The sequence below is a fragment of the Lygodium microphyllum genome, chromosome 20, assembly GCF_053477565.2.
Source record: "Lygodium microphyllum isolate KBCC chromosome 20, Lygodium_microphyllum_v1.1.10, whole genome shotgun sequence".
NCBI lineage: Eukaryota > Viridiplantae > Streptophyta > Polypodiopsida > Schizaeales > Lygodiaceae > Lygodium > Lygodium microphyllum.
This window is the reverse complement of record NC_141154.1, coordinates 69,777,834-69,796,359: the sequence shown is the minus strand read 5'-3', so window position 1 is coordinate 69,796,359 and position 18,526 is coordinate 69,777,834. Positions and strand designations below refer to the sequence as shown.

At 43.6% G+C, this 18,526-nt stretch overlaps 1 protein-coding gene across 1 annotated transcript in view; it reads right to left on the bottom strand.

The window, feature by feature from the left end:
* Positions 1-17,263, bottom strand: part of LOC148019000 (putative metallophosphoesterase At3g03305) — a 58,098-nt gene extending 40,835 nt beyond the window's left edge. Inside the window, exon 1 of the mRNA XM_087701518.1 lies at positions 16,910-17,263. Within this exon, the coding sequence (XP_087557644.1) occupies positions 16,910-17,204 (295 nt within the window). The 5' untranslated portion in view covers positions 17,205-17,263. The remainder of the gene's footprint in view (positions 1-16,909) is intronic.
* Between the last annotated feature and the right edge of the window lie 1,263 nt (positions 17,264-18,526).

Sequence of the window (18,526 nt, the reverse complement as noted above, 5' to 3'; positions counted from 1 at the left end):
GGCCCCCCTCTTGGAGAGCAAGATCCGGAGTATGTTCCATTTTTTCAGACTCTTCCATCCTCTCCGGTGCAAGGTACTTTTGATTCGTCTTTTGTGCCTTCTTTTACCTCTTCTATTTTGCAATATACTGGTAGAGATTATGTGGAAGAAAGAGTCTAGTCTGTTAACTACGGAAAATGTCCTCTAGAGAACCAAATCTTGTATGTTAACACACGTCGCGGGGATTATAAGAAAAATCCAGGTAACTCTTCTTCTGTCCTTCTTTCTTTTACGTCTACTTCACATAATCAAATTGAATTTGGTGTTCCTTTCACTTCATTACATGGTGTATCATCATCTTCACAGTTTCATTTTCAGTCTTTAAATGATAAAAATGAACAAAAGGAATCTGCACCTCATACACCTCACTTTCAAAACCCACCCATCCCACCACATTCTTCCGCTGCTTCACCACTTCCATTTACACCATTTACATTTCCATTTCAGACACCTCATGTCGCACCGCACATCACATCGGGGGGGTATGGAAACATAGGCACATCCTTTAGGACCTCATCCTTCCCTCAGTCGGGTGGTGTTCCACCTACCTCATACACTCTTTCAGGATCATTGCAACCTGGGTATCCCACTCAGTCTCTCCCGAGTGTGAATCAGTTGCCTCCACAGTTTGCCTCCATGGCATTGCCTAGTGGACCTTCTGGTCATAATGCTGTGTCCCAGCCTTACTTTGGACAAGGCTACTGTGTCCCAGTGGCTCCACCTACACCAGCACTTGATGGAAACATTCATGTTCCAGTGCCTCCGCATCAATCGATACTCATTGGACACTCACAGCCTACTTCTGCCTACCCACCTCTTCCCCCTCCTCCTTACTCTTATCAGACACTCTCACCTCCACTATGATATATATATATATATATATATATATATATATATATATATATGGTTGAGCCACTCTTTGCCAAGAATGCATTTAATGATAAGACTCGTTTTAACGGGTCAAACTTTACTACTTGGTCAAATTTGATGAGACATGCCCTTGATTCACAAAACCTATGGGATCTAGTATAAGGGTTGGAACCCCAACCCAATCCCGCATTTGTTCCATACGAGGTCATCCGCTCATGGAAGGCTAGGAATGCCTCCGCTATTGTCAAGCTGATGCAGGGCTTATTGCCAGAGTTTCATTCTCAACTTCAGCATTCTGACTTAGCGTCAAAGCGATGGCCACACTTGACTGACCCCTATGCTGCTCGAGATAGGACCCGTCGTATTAATCTTGACCATGAGCTTCAGCTTTTCAAAATCACTAACCGGGATGACTTGAAAGTCAAGTTGGCTGAGTATCGGCGTCTCCTCGCTGAATTCTCCACTACGGGGACTCCCAAGTTTTCTGACGATCAGGTCACATTGTTCCTAAATAAACTCACCAAGAAATACTTCAATTTTGTGGAAGGAATAGTTTCAAAGCCTACCATGCCTACATTCTATGAATTTGAGTGTCAGTTGTTGCGTTACGCACGGTTGTTCGATCAGTTTCATATGAATTCCTCTTCAGAGGGGTCTCTTCTTGCTCATTCTCAGAAAGGGTAACAAAGGAAGGGCAAACCAAACCAAACCTCCACTCAAAATCAAAATCAAACTCAAAAGCTAAATCAATCTGGGGATTCTCAAGGAAACTCCCAGTCACAACTCAAACCTAGGTGGCAGAATGTACCTAAAAAGAATAGGTATTGTCAACATTGTCAAAAGGCTGGCCATTTTAACGACGAGTGTCGATCAAAGACACGAGTCACAGCACCAAAACCTCTCAGACCCCCGCCCCTCAATCGGCCAACCCCCAGCAGGGGAGACACGGTGATGGGAAGGGGCAGTTTAAAGGTCAGACTCACACTGCCACCACACAGTCATCTCAGTCGACAACGTTCTCAACTCCAGAGGGCTTGTCTGACTGGTCTGCAGAGGCCCATATCGTCTCCATAGAGACATCAGATGCGAGTCTCGTCTACATCTGTGAGTTGCCTCCCGACGAGGTTACTGCAAAGGCCCACTCGTCACAGCCGAACAATTCAGCTCCAGTTTGGATTGTGGACAGTGGAGCTACACATCACATGACTCCTATAGAGGACATTTTCCGTACCCGAGCCCCAGCAGCCGCGCGGATCCGTGTAGGAAACAACTCCTCGGTCAAGATTCAGCCTCAAGGTTGCGTCAGTTTTGCCACTGACAAGGGTCTGGATCTGGCTTCGCTAGACAATGTATATCATGTCCCTCAGCTTGGGGTGAACTTGTTATCTATTCAGCAGCTTTGCCGGTTGGGATGAGCAGTTTTCTTTACAGCGACCACAGTCAAGGTCCTTGACTCTCTGACTGGTTTAGTGATTGTACGCGGTGAGGCACAGCCTAATGGCATATACCACATGACACACTTTTTGACCGAGCCGACTACCAAAGGCTCCGTGTTCCATAGCTTCCAGGCCTTAGCCACATCTCGAGAGCCTACGCACAATGAGCGTCTTTGGCATTTTCGCTTAGGGCATCTTGGTTATGACTCACTTTATGAGTTGTCATGCCGTGAACTAGTTGAGGACCTTCCACGCCTGAAGCTAGCTCGAGATGTTTGTAAAGTCTGTCAACTCGGGAACCAGCACCGTACCCCATTTCCTCAACAGTCTACACATAAAGCTGAGGAGCCTCTTAGATTAATTCACGTTGATCTTTGTGGGCCGACATCCACTGCTGCTTTGAACGGCGCGATGTACTTCTTTTTAATAGTGAATGATGGTTCTCGATACATGTGGGTATACTTCCTCAAGCATAAGTCAAATGCTTTCACATATTTTTCTACTTGGGTGCTGCTCGTTCATAACTAGGCTGGTTGTCGTGTTGGGTGCATGAGGAGTGATAGCAGTGGTGAGTATATCTTCCACAAGTTTTCCAAGTTTCTACAAAAGCATGGCATTTCTCGCCAGCTCACCTCTACCAACTCCCCCTCTCAAAATGGAGTCGTAGAGCGTAGGAACCGCACAGTCATGGAAATGACACGCTCTATACTATTCGTAGCAGAGCTTCTTGAGCGTCTTTGGGTCAAGGCTATTAACACTTCGGTGTACATCCTCAATCGGTGCCCGACTGCAGCTCTTCCTCAGAAGACCCCGTATGAGGCATTTTTTTGGCTCTCGGCTTGTTATTTCCCGTTTCAGAGTCTTCGGGTGTCGTGCGTACACACACATGCCTGATGACAAGATAGGCAAGCTTACCACTTTGGATCAGACATGGCCAGTGGCTACGCCTCTTGATCCTACTGTCCACTTGTCGAAGGATACCCTCGGACAACCCTTCGATGCACACGCCTATCGTTCTGTTGTAAAAAAACTTCTTTGGTTAATTCACACTAGGCCACATTTAGCTTACTCAATTAGTCAATATTTCATAGCACCTGGGATGTCACATTGGATTGCATGTCTTCGTGTGTTGCATTATTTGTGGTGTACTTTTTCTTATGGCTTGACATATGGTTCTGGTTTATGTTTGCAGGGGTACACTGATTCTGATTGGGCAAGAGATCCTGACACTCGGCATTCCCATGGCGACTACCTCTTTACCTTGGGCACGGCTCCCATTTCTTGGTCCAGCCATAAGCAAGGGACGGTGGTGGCTTCCACGGCCGAGGCTAAGTACCGGACTCTCTTCGATAGCACCACCGAGGCCATCTATCTGAGGAGTTTACTAGCGGCGCTTCATTTTCCATGTGACTCTCCCACAGTTGTCTACTGCGACAACTAGAGTACCATTGCACTTACGGGCAATCCGATCATCACACCACGGACACGGCATGTGGAAGGTCCACTTCCACTTTTCTAGAGAGCAGGTTGAGCTAGGCACTATTCACCTAGAATTTGTGCCTTCATCAGATAATTTTGCAGATATCTTGATCAAAGCGGTCAACTGGCCGGTTCTTCAGTACCTGCTACCCAGGATCAGCTAGGGTACACCCTCCCCTACTTCTTCAGCTTGACGGGGAGAGGGTGCTTCCCTCTTGCTTTCCCTTCCAGTTTGAGAGGGGGCGGCTCCTACTCTTGATCGTGACAGTGATGATGCTTACAGTTTTTTAGACATTACATTCACTTATTCTTTTGTATTGTATTATGGGCATTTGTAACTTCATCCGCACTATCAGGATGACCTGATTGTAAAAGGGCACTTGGACAAGTGAACACTTTCCCTGCAAGGACACTGTGTCAGTGGCACCGTCGCATAGCATATTGCATGAGCATGCCATCTTGCATCTCCCTTTGCATTACCCTATGCATTGGCATTCTGTTCATGTCAACATGCATCTGTGCACATTTATCCCTTTTCGGTCTTTTGGAGTGGTCGACTCTAAGATCCACCAGATTTGTGGCATAACACATGGTAATTCTCCTAAAGGCAGTTTTCCCACCCTTGCTTGCTTGCGTACTTTGCTTATCTTGCAAAGCCTACCGTTTTTTTTGCCTCTCACATATTCAACACATGCTTGGCACATACACTCACTTTTATCATCCTTAGGCACTTATTCTCGTCAGTGCGAGGGATTGGCTTGCTAGTTTTGTGAATAACTTGGGTTTAAAACTCTCTTTATCTTTTCCTATCTATCACTTAATCGGCAACTGCCCCTATATTACTTATGTATTTTCAAAACACTTTTCAAAAAAAAAACAAAATAAACAAAATAAAACAAAATAAAACAAAACAAACAAGTCCATTATTGATTCCATCCGCATTTGTAGGCCTTAGTAGGCCCTTGGCCAGCCGACGACCACCCTTGGTCCGATGCCCTGACCTCTCTGGGATGATCACTTGGGCTCCCTTGGTAAGATATCCATCGCCTCTGTAGTCTTGGTAGGCCACTGGGCAGCCGACGTGCAACTTTTGTCCGATGCCCTGGCTGCTTTAGGGTGGGACGCCTTAGGGTAAATCAAAATTTAGGCTGGCCTACTTTTCTCGCCTTATTTTGGGCCTGAGAGGAGGTGTTGTGCTAAGAAATACACTTAGCCACTTAAACAACCCCAAAACATGCTTATTTTAGGCTTATTTTAGCCAAAACCCTAAAACGGGGAGCGGATCGAGAAAGTTAAGTGGGAGAGGATCTAAAACCCTAATTTTCTATAAATTGGCAGCCAGCCCTTCACTCTTTGACAATCTCGTTTTTGCACGTTTCAGGTATTACCAGCTTGTTGCCCACACCCCCGTCACAGAGGACATCCCAGCCCTTGCTGTCCATCATTGTTCCCTACAGTCTGGCATCTGTTTCCAGCCCTCCACACGCTGACTGTTGCTGTTTCTGCCTGGCGACTGACTGTTGTTCATCTGCACTGCTATCGTACCGCCTGCCACGCCAGCAAACTGCTGCGTTTGCAAGCTTCAGCTGCCACCCTAATAATTTTCTCTCCTGCCTGCGTTTTCAATCTCTCTCTCCTACAAGCTGTCCTACCTGCGTTTTCAGTCTTTCTCTCTCCTGCATGCTCCGTTTTTAGTCTTTCCCTCTCCTGCAAGCTGTCCTGCTTGCATTTTCAGTCTTTCTCTCTCCTGCAAGCTCCGTTTTTAGTCTTTCTCTCTCCTGCACGCTGTCCTGCCTGCGTTTTTAGTCTTTCTCTCTCCTACAGACTCCGTTTTTAGTCTTTCTCTCTCCTCACTGCTGTCTGCATCAAATCCAACTTCTCACTACTGCGTTTGCTGGTGTCCGACATCCGGAGGCTGCCTTGCTGCGATTCGGGATCCGTTCGGAGTACGAAACACTCTCCAGCTCATTACCCCTACCCTGATCCTAGAGATGCAAAAGTTCGAGGTTCAGTATTCATTCACTGCATAGTGTGTTTGCTACATGAGCATCGTATTATTAGTAGTCATATCATTTCATTTATTCACTATGTTCACTGTCTCTGAGTTACTCTAACCCTAACCCTAACCCTAACTATGTTCTTTTTATCAGTCTGTGCTTTGTCATACGGTTTCTGTTTATGTTTCTGTGTTAGGGTATTTTTCTTTACATCCCACTTCCATTAGACGAAGAACTCCTACTAGACAAGGACTCTTATAGCTTGGTCCACTTAAAACCATATATTTTTCATGTTTTTACATTATTATTCTTCTACTACTTACTACTCGGATGTGTAAAAAGAAGGATGCTGAGCGTATTATGATCGAAGGAAAACAGGGTATCCAATCTTGGTACAAAGAACCTACCAAGCTCACGTGAGGCAACACTAAATTTTTCTTTATATTCTTGCTTGCTTTTATTTTTGCTCCAACCATCCTTATTTTCTTTTGGCTAAATGTTATCCCCAAGAAGACAAGACATCTTGACTTCTCCCCAAGAACCTAACAAGCCTTTGCAAGGCAATGAACATTGGAGTCAAATGGGTCTTCAAGACCAAGTACCGCAATGATGGCATTTGGACAAGCGCAAGGCTCACCTTGTTGCTAAAGGTTTTACACAACGCCCAAGCATTGATTTCCATGATACTTTTGCCCCTCCATCTCCGATAGCTACTATTCATGCAATTCTTGCCTTAGCTCGCTATAGGAGATGGCCGATCTATCAATTGGATGTGAAGTCTACCTTCTTGAATGGGGAGTTGAAGAAGGAGATCTATGTTGAGCAACCTCCAAGCTTTGGTTCTTCTAATGGTAAGATGTACACGTTGTAGAAGGCTCTCTATGGCCTTAAGCACGCTCCTCGTGCTTGGAATGAAAAGATTGACTCGTTCCTCCAAGAGAAATTAGGGTATCGGTGTCCCAAGGTCGACTCCCAGCTTTATGTTCATACCTTATATGGAGGTCGTGTGTTGTTTGTCCTTTATGTGGATGACTTGATTATGACAAGTGGCCATGCCAAGATAGTCGAGTAGACGAAGGCAACACTTCATGAGAAGTTTGAGATAACGAATATGGAACTTCTTCATTTCTTTCTAGGTCATGAGATCTATCAAACTTCGAGGGGGATCTTTCTTTCCCAACAGCAGTATATACATGAGCTCTTGACTACGTGTGAGATGGAGGGATGCAAGTCTCTTACAACTCCTGTGGACCCGAATTGGAACGCTATAGTTCATTCCGATTCTCCTTTGGTGGATGCTACCTGTTATGGGCAATTGATTGGCTCCTTGATCTAGCTTCTCAATACTCATGTGGACTTATGTTATGTTGTAGGTGTGCTAGCCGGGTTCATAAATGAACCCAAGATGGTGCATTGGCACGTTGCTTGAGGATTTTGCAATTTCTACTGTATGGGTTTCTTGTTATGTATTTTCGACTTACAAATGCTCTTGCCACTTTTAATTAGATGATGGATCGCACACGGCGAACTTGCGGGCATTTTCTTTGATGACATGATTACCTATTCAAAGAATGAGACAGAGCATAGAAGACACTTGGACATTGTGTTCAATGAACTGTTATCAATGATAAGAAAAGTGAATTCTTTTTGTATGAAATCCACTTTTTGGAATATATTGTATCTATTGATGGTATTTGCATGGACCCTACAAATGTTGAGGTAATACAATCATGGCCACCTTTGAGAAATATGCATGAAATCCGTAACTTCTTGGATTTATGTTCTTACTACAAGAAGTATGTGCAAAGGTTTGCTAAAATTACATCTCCATCGTATGCTTTACAAAAGAAAGATGTGCCATTTAGATAGACAGCAATGGAAATTTCAGCATTTGAAAAGTTAAAGAAACAGATTACTTCAAATCTTGTACTTGTGTTGCTTGATCTGAGGAAGACATTCTAGTTTAGTGTGATGCATGTGGTAACAACATTGGGGCTGTTATTATGCAAGACAACCGAGTTGCGGCTTATGAGAGCAGAATTCTTCACGGTGCAGGAAAAAAATCGCAGATCTATGAGAAAGAGTTCTTAGATGTAATATTGAAACACTATTTGTTGAAGGCTGATTTTACAATGCAGTGTCACGGGGACGTGAAATTTTGAGATGCTTTAATCTTGCTAGTAACATTTAATTAAGTTATTAATCAAATGTGCCAGGTTGTTTAACACATGTGATGCACATGGCAGTTATTTCATGGGAACGGGCCAAGGACCCCGAGGATGCAGTGGGTGTTAAAGGCAAAAGTTGTGTTAAGTTATGCAACTGGGTTTTGGTGGTCAGTTCGTGCCGGGTTGAACCCTAGGACAATTTTTTGGCCATTAAGTGTCAGTGTTGACACTAGGGACTAGCATTAATTAATTAATTAATGCTAGTCTAAGGGTCAACAGAGGTTGGAAACCACTCCAAGTTGCAAATGGCCTAGCCAATTTCATTACAGATGGGCATGTTTAATTTTGGGCAGGGTCACAAGGGCTAAAATTAATTTTCAGAATTAATAAATTCTGAAAATTTAATTTAATGACTGAAAATGCATAAGGAAGGCTGCCACTTGGCAAAACTTTCCCATGCAACTAGGGAGAAGGCTGTTGGAGGGTGGTGGAAGTTGAATTGCAACCATTCTGAGCTTGGTGGAGGGGGAGGAGATGATCAGATTTGGCTGTGAGAGGCGACGATGACTGATTGCGCACCACGACAAGACAGGGGGCAGCAGGTTTTCTCTTCCGCCTCAAGAGAGGCAGTGGTAGAAGAGGAGGGCTCGCCAGCCGAGTTGGTGTTTAACCCCCCTTTTGAAGCTATTGGTGCCATCAGATTTGTCATCAGAGCTACGAATCAAAAGATACATTTCAGCTGATTTTCTCTCTCTCTACAGCATTCTCTCATCTCCTCCAGTCTATGCTCAAGCATTCTCAATAATTCTCAGCCATTGGTAGCAGAGTACAGCCAAATTTGGTGGACAACAGAGAGTTTATTGCTGTAAACCCTAAATTACAGCAATAATTAGGGCTTAGCAGCCACCTTGGGGCCCATGCCATTAGTCAAAGGCATTGTACGCGGAAATAAGCACCGGAAGATCGTGGAATTGTGAGGATTTCAGATGCCATCCCATCTATTGTGAATTTGGGGCAGCATTTGACCAGTTGGGGTTCCATTAGAGTAAGTCATGGGTGAAAATCAAGGGGAAATTTGCCCGAATGCTTTGCTGATTATTGGAACAGCAAGGGGGCTTTTGAATCGGCCAAGGAGATCGTGAAATCTCAACTTGTAATTTATCCATTAGCAATTGAGATTAAAGAAATACCGAAAGGGGTGCCAATTTTGGGGCCAACAGGGTGTCCACTGTCCAAGTTTATGAAGGTAAAGTGAGCATTTCAGTTTATGTTCATTTGCTGATTGCTGTAATTGAGTGCTTAATCAGGTTAAACCACTCTATCCGAGAAGATAGGTTGGTTCCATGGTTCCATTGCCGGGATAATCACTCAATCTCTTGATTTGGTGAGCCCGAGGCACCTGCTTGCAAGCCAAAGCTTTGTGCTAGTGCTGATTTTTGTGCTCAGCTGAGAAATTACAGCAACATGTCTTCATACAGTGAGATGGAATCAAGCAGTGATGATGCCTCTCAGTATGGACATTCTCATGGGAATGAAGGAAATGCAATGCCTAATCTTGGACAAGGCTCTCATGATGGACAACAAGCTGAAAATGTTGTTGGGTAAGATGCAGGGCCTTCAAGCAGTCATGAGGTAAATGACCAGCAAAGTGAAGAGGAATTTGATGACCAGTTCAAGAATCGGATGGGGATAGCAGCAAATCTCTTTGCTGAATTGGCAAAGGATCCTCAATTCACCCGATTTTTAAATGCTCTGAAGGACAGCAAGGGTAAGAAGAAGAAGTCAGCTTCTACACCTTCGGAACAGCAAGGTGCACCGAAGGTAGTGTCAAATCCTTCACTTGAAGCTCCTAAAGAGGCCAATGAAGCTAAACAGTTGGTACCTATGAGGCAAGGAATACAAATGCAAGGCCATTCTGGGAGTGTCAATCCAATGGATTTTGGACAATGGAGCATACATGCTATGATGGGGCAGCCAGGATACATTGGTGGTAGCACGATTTTTCATGCAGTGGTTGGCCAAGGGCCGCATACGGGAATGCATGGCACAAATCCCTATGGTATACAACAGCCAATGCATGGTGTGCAAGGCCCATTGTATTCGAGTATGGCTGGAAATGTGCAAAACCCTATGTATGGTAGCATTGGCTTGATGCCTGGGGCACAAAGTGGAATGTTTGGCAATGCGTCTGCACCCCCGAATGCTTATGGGGCTCAAGGAATGACTATTGGTCATGCAAATGCTTCATTTAGGCTTGATCATGATGTAAATACAACAAATGCACCCTTTTTGCAGTAGCCAGTGTATGACAACTTGACTCCCAAAGGGGAAGCAAAAGACTATGATGAGGGTGGAAAAGCAATAAAGTTTGAGTCCTTCAGTGGTGCACAAGATAAGCTGAAAGCTTTGACTTTCATTCACCAGTTTGATGCAGCCTATTCAGGGGGAAACTTCACCAAATCCTCTAAGATTCGAAAGGCAGCCACTTTCTTGAAGGGGGATGCATTGCAGTGGTGGTCCACGCTCTTGATGCAAGGTAGAGCACCGTCAACATGGGTACAATTCAAGCAAATGTTTGCATTGAATTGGTTGACTAGTACCTTTGAGGTGGACATCGTGACAGCTTGGAACAAGCTTGATGCAAAGGAATGAAAGAATTTAGAGCAATACAATAAGAAGTTTTGGGATCATTGCTGCCCGTCACTTCTTATCATGCCGTACCCCTTCACGAGCAAGTGGAAAAATATATATGTGGGCTGCCCAAAGGAATCAAGGATTTTTGCATAAAATCCACCGTGTCTAGCATGTCTTAGCTCATAGAGACTGCTGCTACAGCCAATGCTTTGTTGCGTGGAAAGGATTCGAGCTTCCAAGAGAGTGGGGAGAAGCCGAATAAAAAGTTATTTAAGGCTGAGAAAAGTGGCATATCTGAAAACCAGCCTGAAAAGAGGCCAAAACAACGAAGAAAGGGCTCGAAAACATTGGCACAACGTAGGGAATTGATGGCTGCAAATAAATGCTTTATTTGTGAATAGAAGGGTCATATTGCAAAGAACTGTCCCAATAGGCAGCAAGCTGCAAAATCTGAAAATCACGAAGATCCTAAGGGTAAAAGGCCCAAAACATCAGTGGGATTGGTGCCCGATGTTGTTAGTGATCAGCCCAATGATGATGCTACTGAGTTGTGCAGAGCATGGGGCAAAATTAGAGATCAGCATGCATTGATCTTCTTTCATAATGGTGCATGAGCAAACTTCATCTCTAGTGACATGGCAGCCCATCTAGGCATCAAAGAGGATGAGATGGGAGCCATGGGGGAAGTTGGAATGGCATGTAAAGGTCATGCAGAACCTATCACACCACTCATTGGAAAGCTTTGGTTGCACATACAGGGATATGTGGACAGCGAGAAGCGGGTAGCTAATTGCCATAGATATGCTTTGCCGTTTGTAGAGAGTGATTATGCATTGCTGCATTTCGAAAAGGCAAGGCTGAAAAAGATGAAGGGAAGAGAGAGGTTGTATCCGAAGTTAAGCATGAGATACTATGGGCCCTTTCAAGTGTTGGAAAAGATTAGCGATGTTGCATATCGGCTGAAATTACCTCCACATTGGCGGATACACAATGTCTTTCGTGTCAGTTTGTTGAGACCTTTTCGTGGTGATGTGCCAGAAGATGTATCTGCTGAAATTCAGCCAGAGGTTGAGAAACTAGATGAGATCTTGGTACCCGAGCAGATTTTGGCACATAAGGAAAGGAAGGTCAGAGGTAAAGTTTCCAGAAGATATTTGGTGAAGTTTCAAAGCTATTCACCAATGGATGCAAAATGGATGGAAGAGGATGACTTGGCAAACCATCCTCAGTTGTTGCAACTTTATCTCGATGCCTTTCAGTTAGAGCCGACTTTGGATCGGGCTTACTTAAGTTCAGCAGAGCGGGGGTCCGAAGCATTGCCTGATGCTCAAGGGGGAGGTAGCACTTCCACTCCACCGGTTTTGGACAACTCTCGTATGTAGTGGATCTCGGATGTATTCAGCATGCATCCAAGGTACTGTGCTGACAGTATGTCTACCATGAGGTCACTACTCGGTGTACTAGTCACTGTGAGATACATGTATATAAGTATGGTTGTCACCGCGGCTCTAAGACTATACTTATGCATGAGTTTTTGGACCAGTTTGGCATGAGTTTTTGCCTCAGTTTTGAGATCAATTTCTGATTAGTTTCAGCTCAGTTTTTTATCAGTTTGAGAACCGTTTATGATTTCTAATCAGTTTTTTACCGTCAGCTTGTGATCAGTTTGGAGTCACATTTACAGCCATTTGTGATCAGTTCTCATATCAATCCATGATCAGTTTATGATCAAGTCATGCTCAGTTTTTAATGGTTTACAGCTGATTCCATGAACAGCCACATGTAAACAAATGTCATTGACAGTTTCTGCCATAGTTTATGCTGAGAATATGCTTTACTGTGGTTTTGAAGTCAGAACGGTTGAGAAACATGAGTTATGGATGCATCCAATGGTTTCTAGCAACACTTTTGGACTGTTTTTCAGTTTTCTATTATGTTTTGCTGGCTGGAAATTTTCAATAAGTTTTGCGCATATGCAACGGTTCGACAACTGTGGCTAATGTTGTGGTGACTGTCATACCAAATTGAAATTCCAGTGCAATATACTTTTGCTTTGGCCCAATGTAGTGCAATCGAGGACGATTGCAAGGTTTTCAAGGGGGAGGTCTATCTCACAGGGACGTGAAATTTTGAGATGCTTTAATCTTGCTAGTAACATTTGATTAAGTTATTAATCAAATGTGCAAGGTTGTTTAGCACATGTGATACACATGGCAGTTATTTCATGGGAACGGGCCAAGGACCCCGAGGATGCAGTGGGTGTTAAAGCCAAAAGTTGTGTTAAGTTATGCCAACTGGGTTTTGGTGGTCAGTCGGTACCGGGTTGGACCCTAGGACAATTTTTTGGCCATTAAGTGTCAGTGTTGACACTAGGGACTAGCATTAATTAATTAATTAATGCTAGTCTAAGGGTCAACAGAGGTTGGGAACCACTCCAAGTTGCAAATGGCCTAGCCAATTTCATTACAGATGGGCATGTTTAATTTTGGGCAGGGTCAAAAGAGCTGAAATTAATTTTTGAAATTAATTAATTCTGAAAAATTAATTTAATGACTGAAAATGCATTAGAAAGGCTGCCACTTGGCAAAACTTTCCCATGTAACTAGGGAGAAGGCTGTTGAAGGGTGGTGGAAGCTGAATTGCAGCCATTCTGAGCTTGGTGGAGGGGGAGGAGGTGATCAGATTTAGCTCTGAGAGGCGGCGACGACTAATCGCGCGCCGCGACAAGACAGGGAGCAGCAGGTTTTCTCTTCCCCCTCAAGAGAGGCGGCGGTAGAAGAGGAGGGCTCACCAACCGAGCTAATGTTTTATCCCCCTTTTGAAGCTATTGGTGCCATCAGATTTGTCATCAGAGCTACAAATCAAAAGATACATTTCAGCTGATTTTCTCTCTCTCTACAGCATTCTCTCATCTCCTCCCTTCTGCTCAAGCATTCTCAGTAATTCTCAGCCATTGGTAGCAAAGTACAGCCAAATTTGGTGGACAACAGAAAGTTTACTGCTGTAAACCCTAAATTACAGCAGTAATTAGGGTTTAGCAGTCACCTTGGGGCCTGTGCCATCAGTCAAAGGCATTGTACACTGAAATCAGCATCGAAAATTCATGGAATTGTGAGGATTTCAGATGCCAGCCCATCTATTGTGAATTTGGGGCAACATTTGACCAGTTGGGGTTTCATTAGAGCAAGTCTTGGGTGAAAATCAAGGGGCAATTTGCCCGCATGCTTTGCTGATTATTGGAACAGCAAGGGGGCTTTTGAATCAGCCAAGGAGATCGTGAAATCTCGGCTTGTAATTTATCCATTAGCAATTGAATTTAAAGAAATACCGAAAGGGGCGTCAGTTTTGGAGCCAACAAGGTGTCCACTCTCCAAGTTTATGAAGGTAAAGTGAGCATTTCAGTTTATGTTCATTTGCTGATTATTATAATTAAGTGCTTAGTCAGGTTAAACCACCCTATCCGAGAAGATAGGCTAGTTCCATGCAGCCAGACCATCAACCTTTGAGATACTTTCTGACGTAGACAAAGTTGTCGAAAAAGCATATGAGATGGACAAATTTTCTCTATATGTTTCATTTTTAAATTATACATATTGATGGTATAAAGAATGTTATGGCTAATGCATTGTCATGTAAACCACAAATTTCAGCCGTCAGTATCATTTATCACACTGAGTTGAATGCCATGAAAGAGCAATATATTCTTAATTTAAACTTTGCTAATGTTTATGATCAACTTTGCAATGGCCAAAGGCATAAACTCTTTATGCTAAGAGATGGATTTTTAATGATGCATGGACGACTGTGTCACAAAGCAATTAAGGCCCAGAGTTATCACTGAAAGTCATGCTCCTTTGTATACAGGACATAGAGGCATTAATGTCACATTCAAGGCAGTGCAGCATTTCTTTTATCATGGTTTTATTATAGTGAGGAAGAAAATAAAAACTCATCATGTGGCACGATTGTTTTTGCAACACATCGTTAAGTATTATGGTATGTCGGAGTTGATCGGTAGTGATCAAGACCCTTGGATAACCAATTTCCTTTGGAAGGGGTTGTTTGAGAATATGAGTATCACGCTAAAATTCTCATCATCCTTCTATCCGCAAACAGATGGTCAATCTGAGAAAGCAAATTCCACAATATTAGGATCTTTTAAAGTGCTATGTTTCAAACCACAAGACACGGTGGAAATAGTATTTACCATTGGTTGAGTTTGCTTACAACAACACAATGCATAGTTTCATTGGCAAAGCTCCATTTGAGGTGGTTGAGGGTGGCAAGAAGGTATCACTTATCTTGTAAACTAAGGATAAGATCTTTGAGGCTGACCATTAGGTGAAAAACTTGAATACAGACTACACAAAGATAAAGTATGCACTTCGCATGCATGCTTTGCAATTTGCAAAGGGCGATTATATATTGCTGCATTTTGAAAAGACAAGGCTAAAAATGATAAAAGGAAGAGAAAGATTGTATCTGAAGTTGAGTATGAGATACTATGGGCCCTTCTAGGTGTTGGTGAAGATCTGCGATGTGGCATACCAGCTGAAATAACCTCCACATTGACGAATACACAATATCTTTCATATCAATTTGTTGAGGCCTTTTCATGGTGATGTGCCAATGGATCTTTCTATGAAATTCAGCTTGAGGTTGAGAAGTTGGATGAGATTTTGATACCCAAAAAGATTTTGGCACGTAAAGAAAGAAATGTCAAAGGTAAAGTTTTCACGAGATACTTAGTGAAATTTCAAAAGTATTCACCAATGGATGCCAAATGGATAGAAGAGGATAACTTGGCAAACTATCCTCAGTACTTGCAACTTTATCTAGATGCTTTTCAATTAGAGTGGACTTTAGTTCGGACTCAGTCAGGTTCAGCAGAGCAATATTGATTGATGCTCAAGGGGGAAATAGTACTTTCACTCCACCAATTGTCGACAGCTCTCGTATGTAGTGAATCTCGGATATATTTAGCGTGCATCCAAGGTACTGCGCTAACAGTATGTTTGCCATGAGATCACTACTTAGTGTAGTAGTCATTGTGAGATGTATGCAGATGAGTATGAGTTTCACCCGAGCACTAGAACTATACTTTTGTATCAACTTACGATCAATTTTGCATGAATTTTGCCTCAATTTTAAGACAAAAATTCTTATCAATTTTAGCTCAATTTTTTATCAGTTTGAGAACCATTTGGGATCACTTTTGGGATCGATTTTACATCAGTTTTTGCATTGATTACTGGTCAGATTTTGCAATGAGTTTGTGATCAGTTTGGGATCACATTTGTGGCAGTTTATAATCAATTTTCAAATCAACAAGTAATCACTTTGTGATCAGATTATGTTTAATTTTCAATGGTTTACAGCTGGCTTCATGGACAACAATATGTTAGTGAATGCCATTGATAGTTTCAGCCGTGGTTTATGCTGAATTGATGCTTTTCTATGGTTGATAGTTAATACAATTGAGAAACATGAGTTATGGATACATCCAATGAGATTCTAGCAATAGTTTTGGACTGATTTTCAATCATACATTATGCATATCCTAGCTGAAATTTTTCAAAAAGTTCGGGGCATGTAGCATGGTTGGACAACAGTGCGCAATGTTGTGACTGTGATGCCTTATGGAAATTCCAGTGCAATAGGCTTTTCCTTTGGCACAATGGAATGTAATCGAGAATGATTGCAAGAAGGAGGAAGGTCTATCACGAGGATGTGAAATTTTGAGATGTTTTAATCTTGTTGATAACATTTGAAGTCAAAACTTGAGCATATGGTTAGACTCACAAGAATAAGACGCGTTGAATGAGTCCCATATCAATTAACGTATCATGCTTGTTGGATTTATTCTATTTCTGGTACTATGGCATTAGAAGGCCAGTAGTATGCGACTTTGTAGCAAATCATATCATGCCATCTAAGCAATATTTCTGGTACTATGGCTTGTTGGAAGGCTAGTAGTATGGGACTTTGTAGCAAATCATATCATGCCATCTAATCAATATTCAATATTCAGGAGTATGCCTTGTTTTGTCTTGCCATCAAAAGTTAGGGCCTTGTTAATGGACCCATCACTCTAGTCACAAGCCTTAAGCATCTGTGCCACCATTTTGGAGAGGGCCAGTCGTTGAGACATGTCAGATATGGGTTCAGTATACTCATAAGCTTTAAGCATCGGTGCTACCACGTTGGAGACGGCCAGTCATGAAGCCATGTCACATACATGTATCATTCTAAGGGAACAAGCTTGGATACAATAAATAGAGCTCACCTGTAAGGTCTCCTGTGATGAGAACAAGGGCAGGGTTGATGAGAGCAAGCAAAGGACCCACGACGCGCTTGAGGGTGAGGGATCTGTTGGGATGATAAGAGCTGACGTGGAGGTCGGAGAGCTGCACAACCCAGGCCACGCCAGGGGGCCCGTCCTTGAGCTCGATGTATTCGCGGCGGCCACCATAGTCCGCACGTGTGGAGGATTCGCACGTGCAGAGGAGCAACAGCGTATAAAAAAGAAACCCCCTCCGCATGCGCAAAGGGCCTGACTGCATGCACGCAGCAGCAGCCATGGCTCTGCGCGGCTGCGAGAGCGAGATTTCCCAAAATGCCCCTGAATTTTGTGGAAATTCTGAAAACATTTGTTATCTGGGTTTTTGAATTTTTCCCATTTTTTTTTGTTGGGTTTAGCGCGGGACGGGGGGTGGGGTGGGTGCGTGTGTGTGTGTGTGAGAGAAACCTGCACTCGTTACGCACTCAACACGGCACAGAAAGGTAACACGATATGAGCTCAAGGTATACTCTTTTATTATTCAATCCAAAAGCGTGATAACATAGACACATCCCAGGACTACACCCTCGTGACGCCGCACATAAGAGGGTTCACCACTGGGCATAGGGAATCACACGTAGAGTGGAAACAAGGCAGGGCTTTGAGTCACTACTACTCCCTATATAGGTGCAATCGGTAGCAACGGCATGGTATAGCTACAAAGCCCTTACACTCACCCCCGCTTATCTAGATTGCTGACCTCAGCAATCTAAGGGTAGCGTTTGTTATTTGACTCATCCGGGGTCTTAACGCAGCTTTTCCTAGCAAGCTGGTCAGTGTCTGCCGGTCTAAAGGGACCGCAGGGTCTTAACACAATCTACACTATCAGACTGGCCAGTGTCTGCCGCACTAAGGCATTGGGGCTTTTTTTCTTTTTTGATGGAGTTATTTGTGATGATTGCTACCATGTGAGTCCACCCTCGACTCGATTACATTTGAGGAGTGGAGGCACATTTGAGGTCTATGATTGAGAACCGCATTATTTGTTGGAGTGTTGGGGCGGCTCAAGGGTCGGTAGAAGGAGCAGGGGGGTTCTCCTCGAGCCAAAGGGCGAAGGCATCCTTTCCGCGTTCACGGGCCTCCGCTTCTGAGATCCAAGTGGCCTCCTTGAGTGGACGCCCGCGCCACTTGGTGAGGTATTCGGGGAAGCCTCTTTGTTCCCGGCGTCGAAGGAATACTTCTACTTCGAAGGGACCATTGGAATGGAGCATTGGTACGCGCCGTCCCCATTGGTTGTCGGGATAGAACCTGCGCAAAAGACGGGCATGAAATGCATTATGAACACAAACACTGTCTGGCAGGTCCAGCTTGTAAGTGACTTCATTCAGCACTTGAGTGATTCGGTAGGGTCCATAGTAGCGGTGATTGAACTTTGGGGTCATGTTTTTGGGAAGTGACATATTCTTAGAGCTAACTAGGACCATGTCTCCTTTGGCGAATAGTACAGCCTTTCTCTTCTTGTTTGCTTGCTTTGTCATTGTTATCTTGCTCCGCTCGAGACTTTGCTTAGCTGCTGCATTACGATCTCTCCATTTCTTCAAGAATTCTTCTGCATCTTGATCC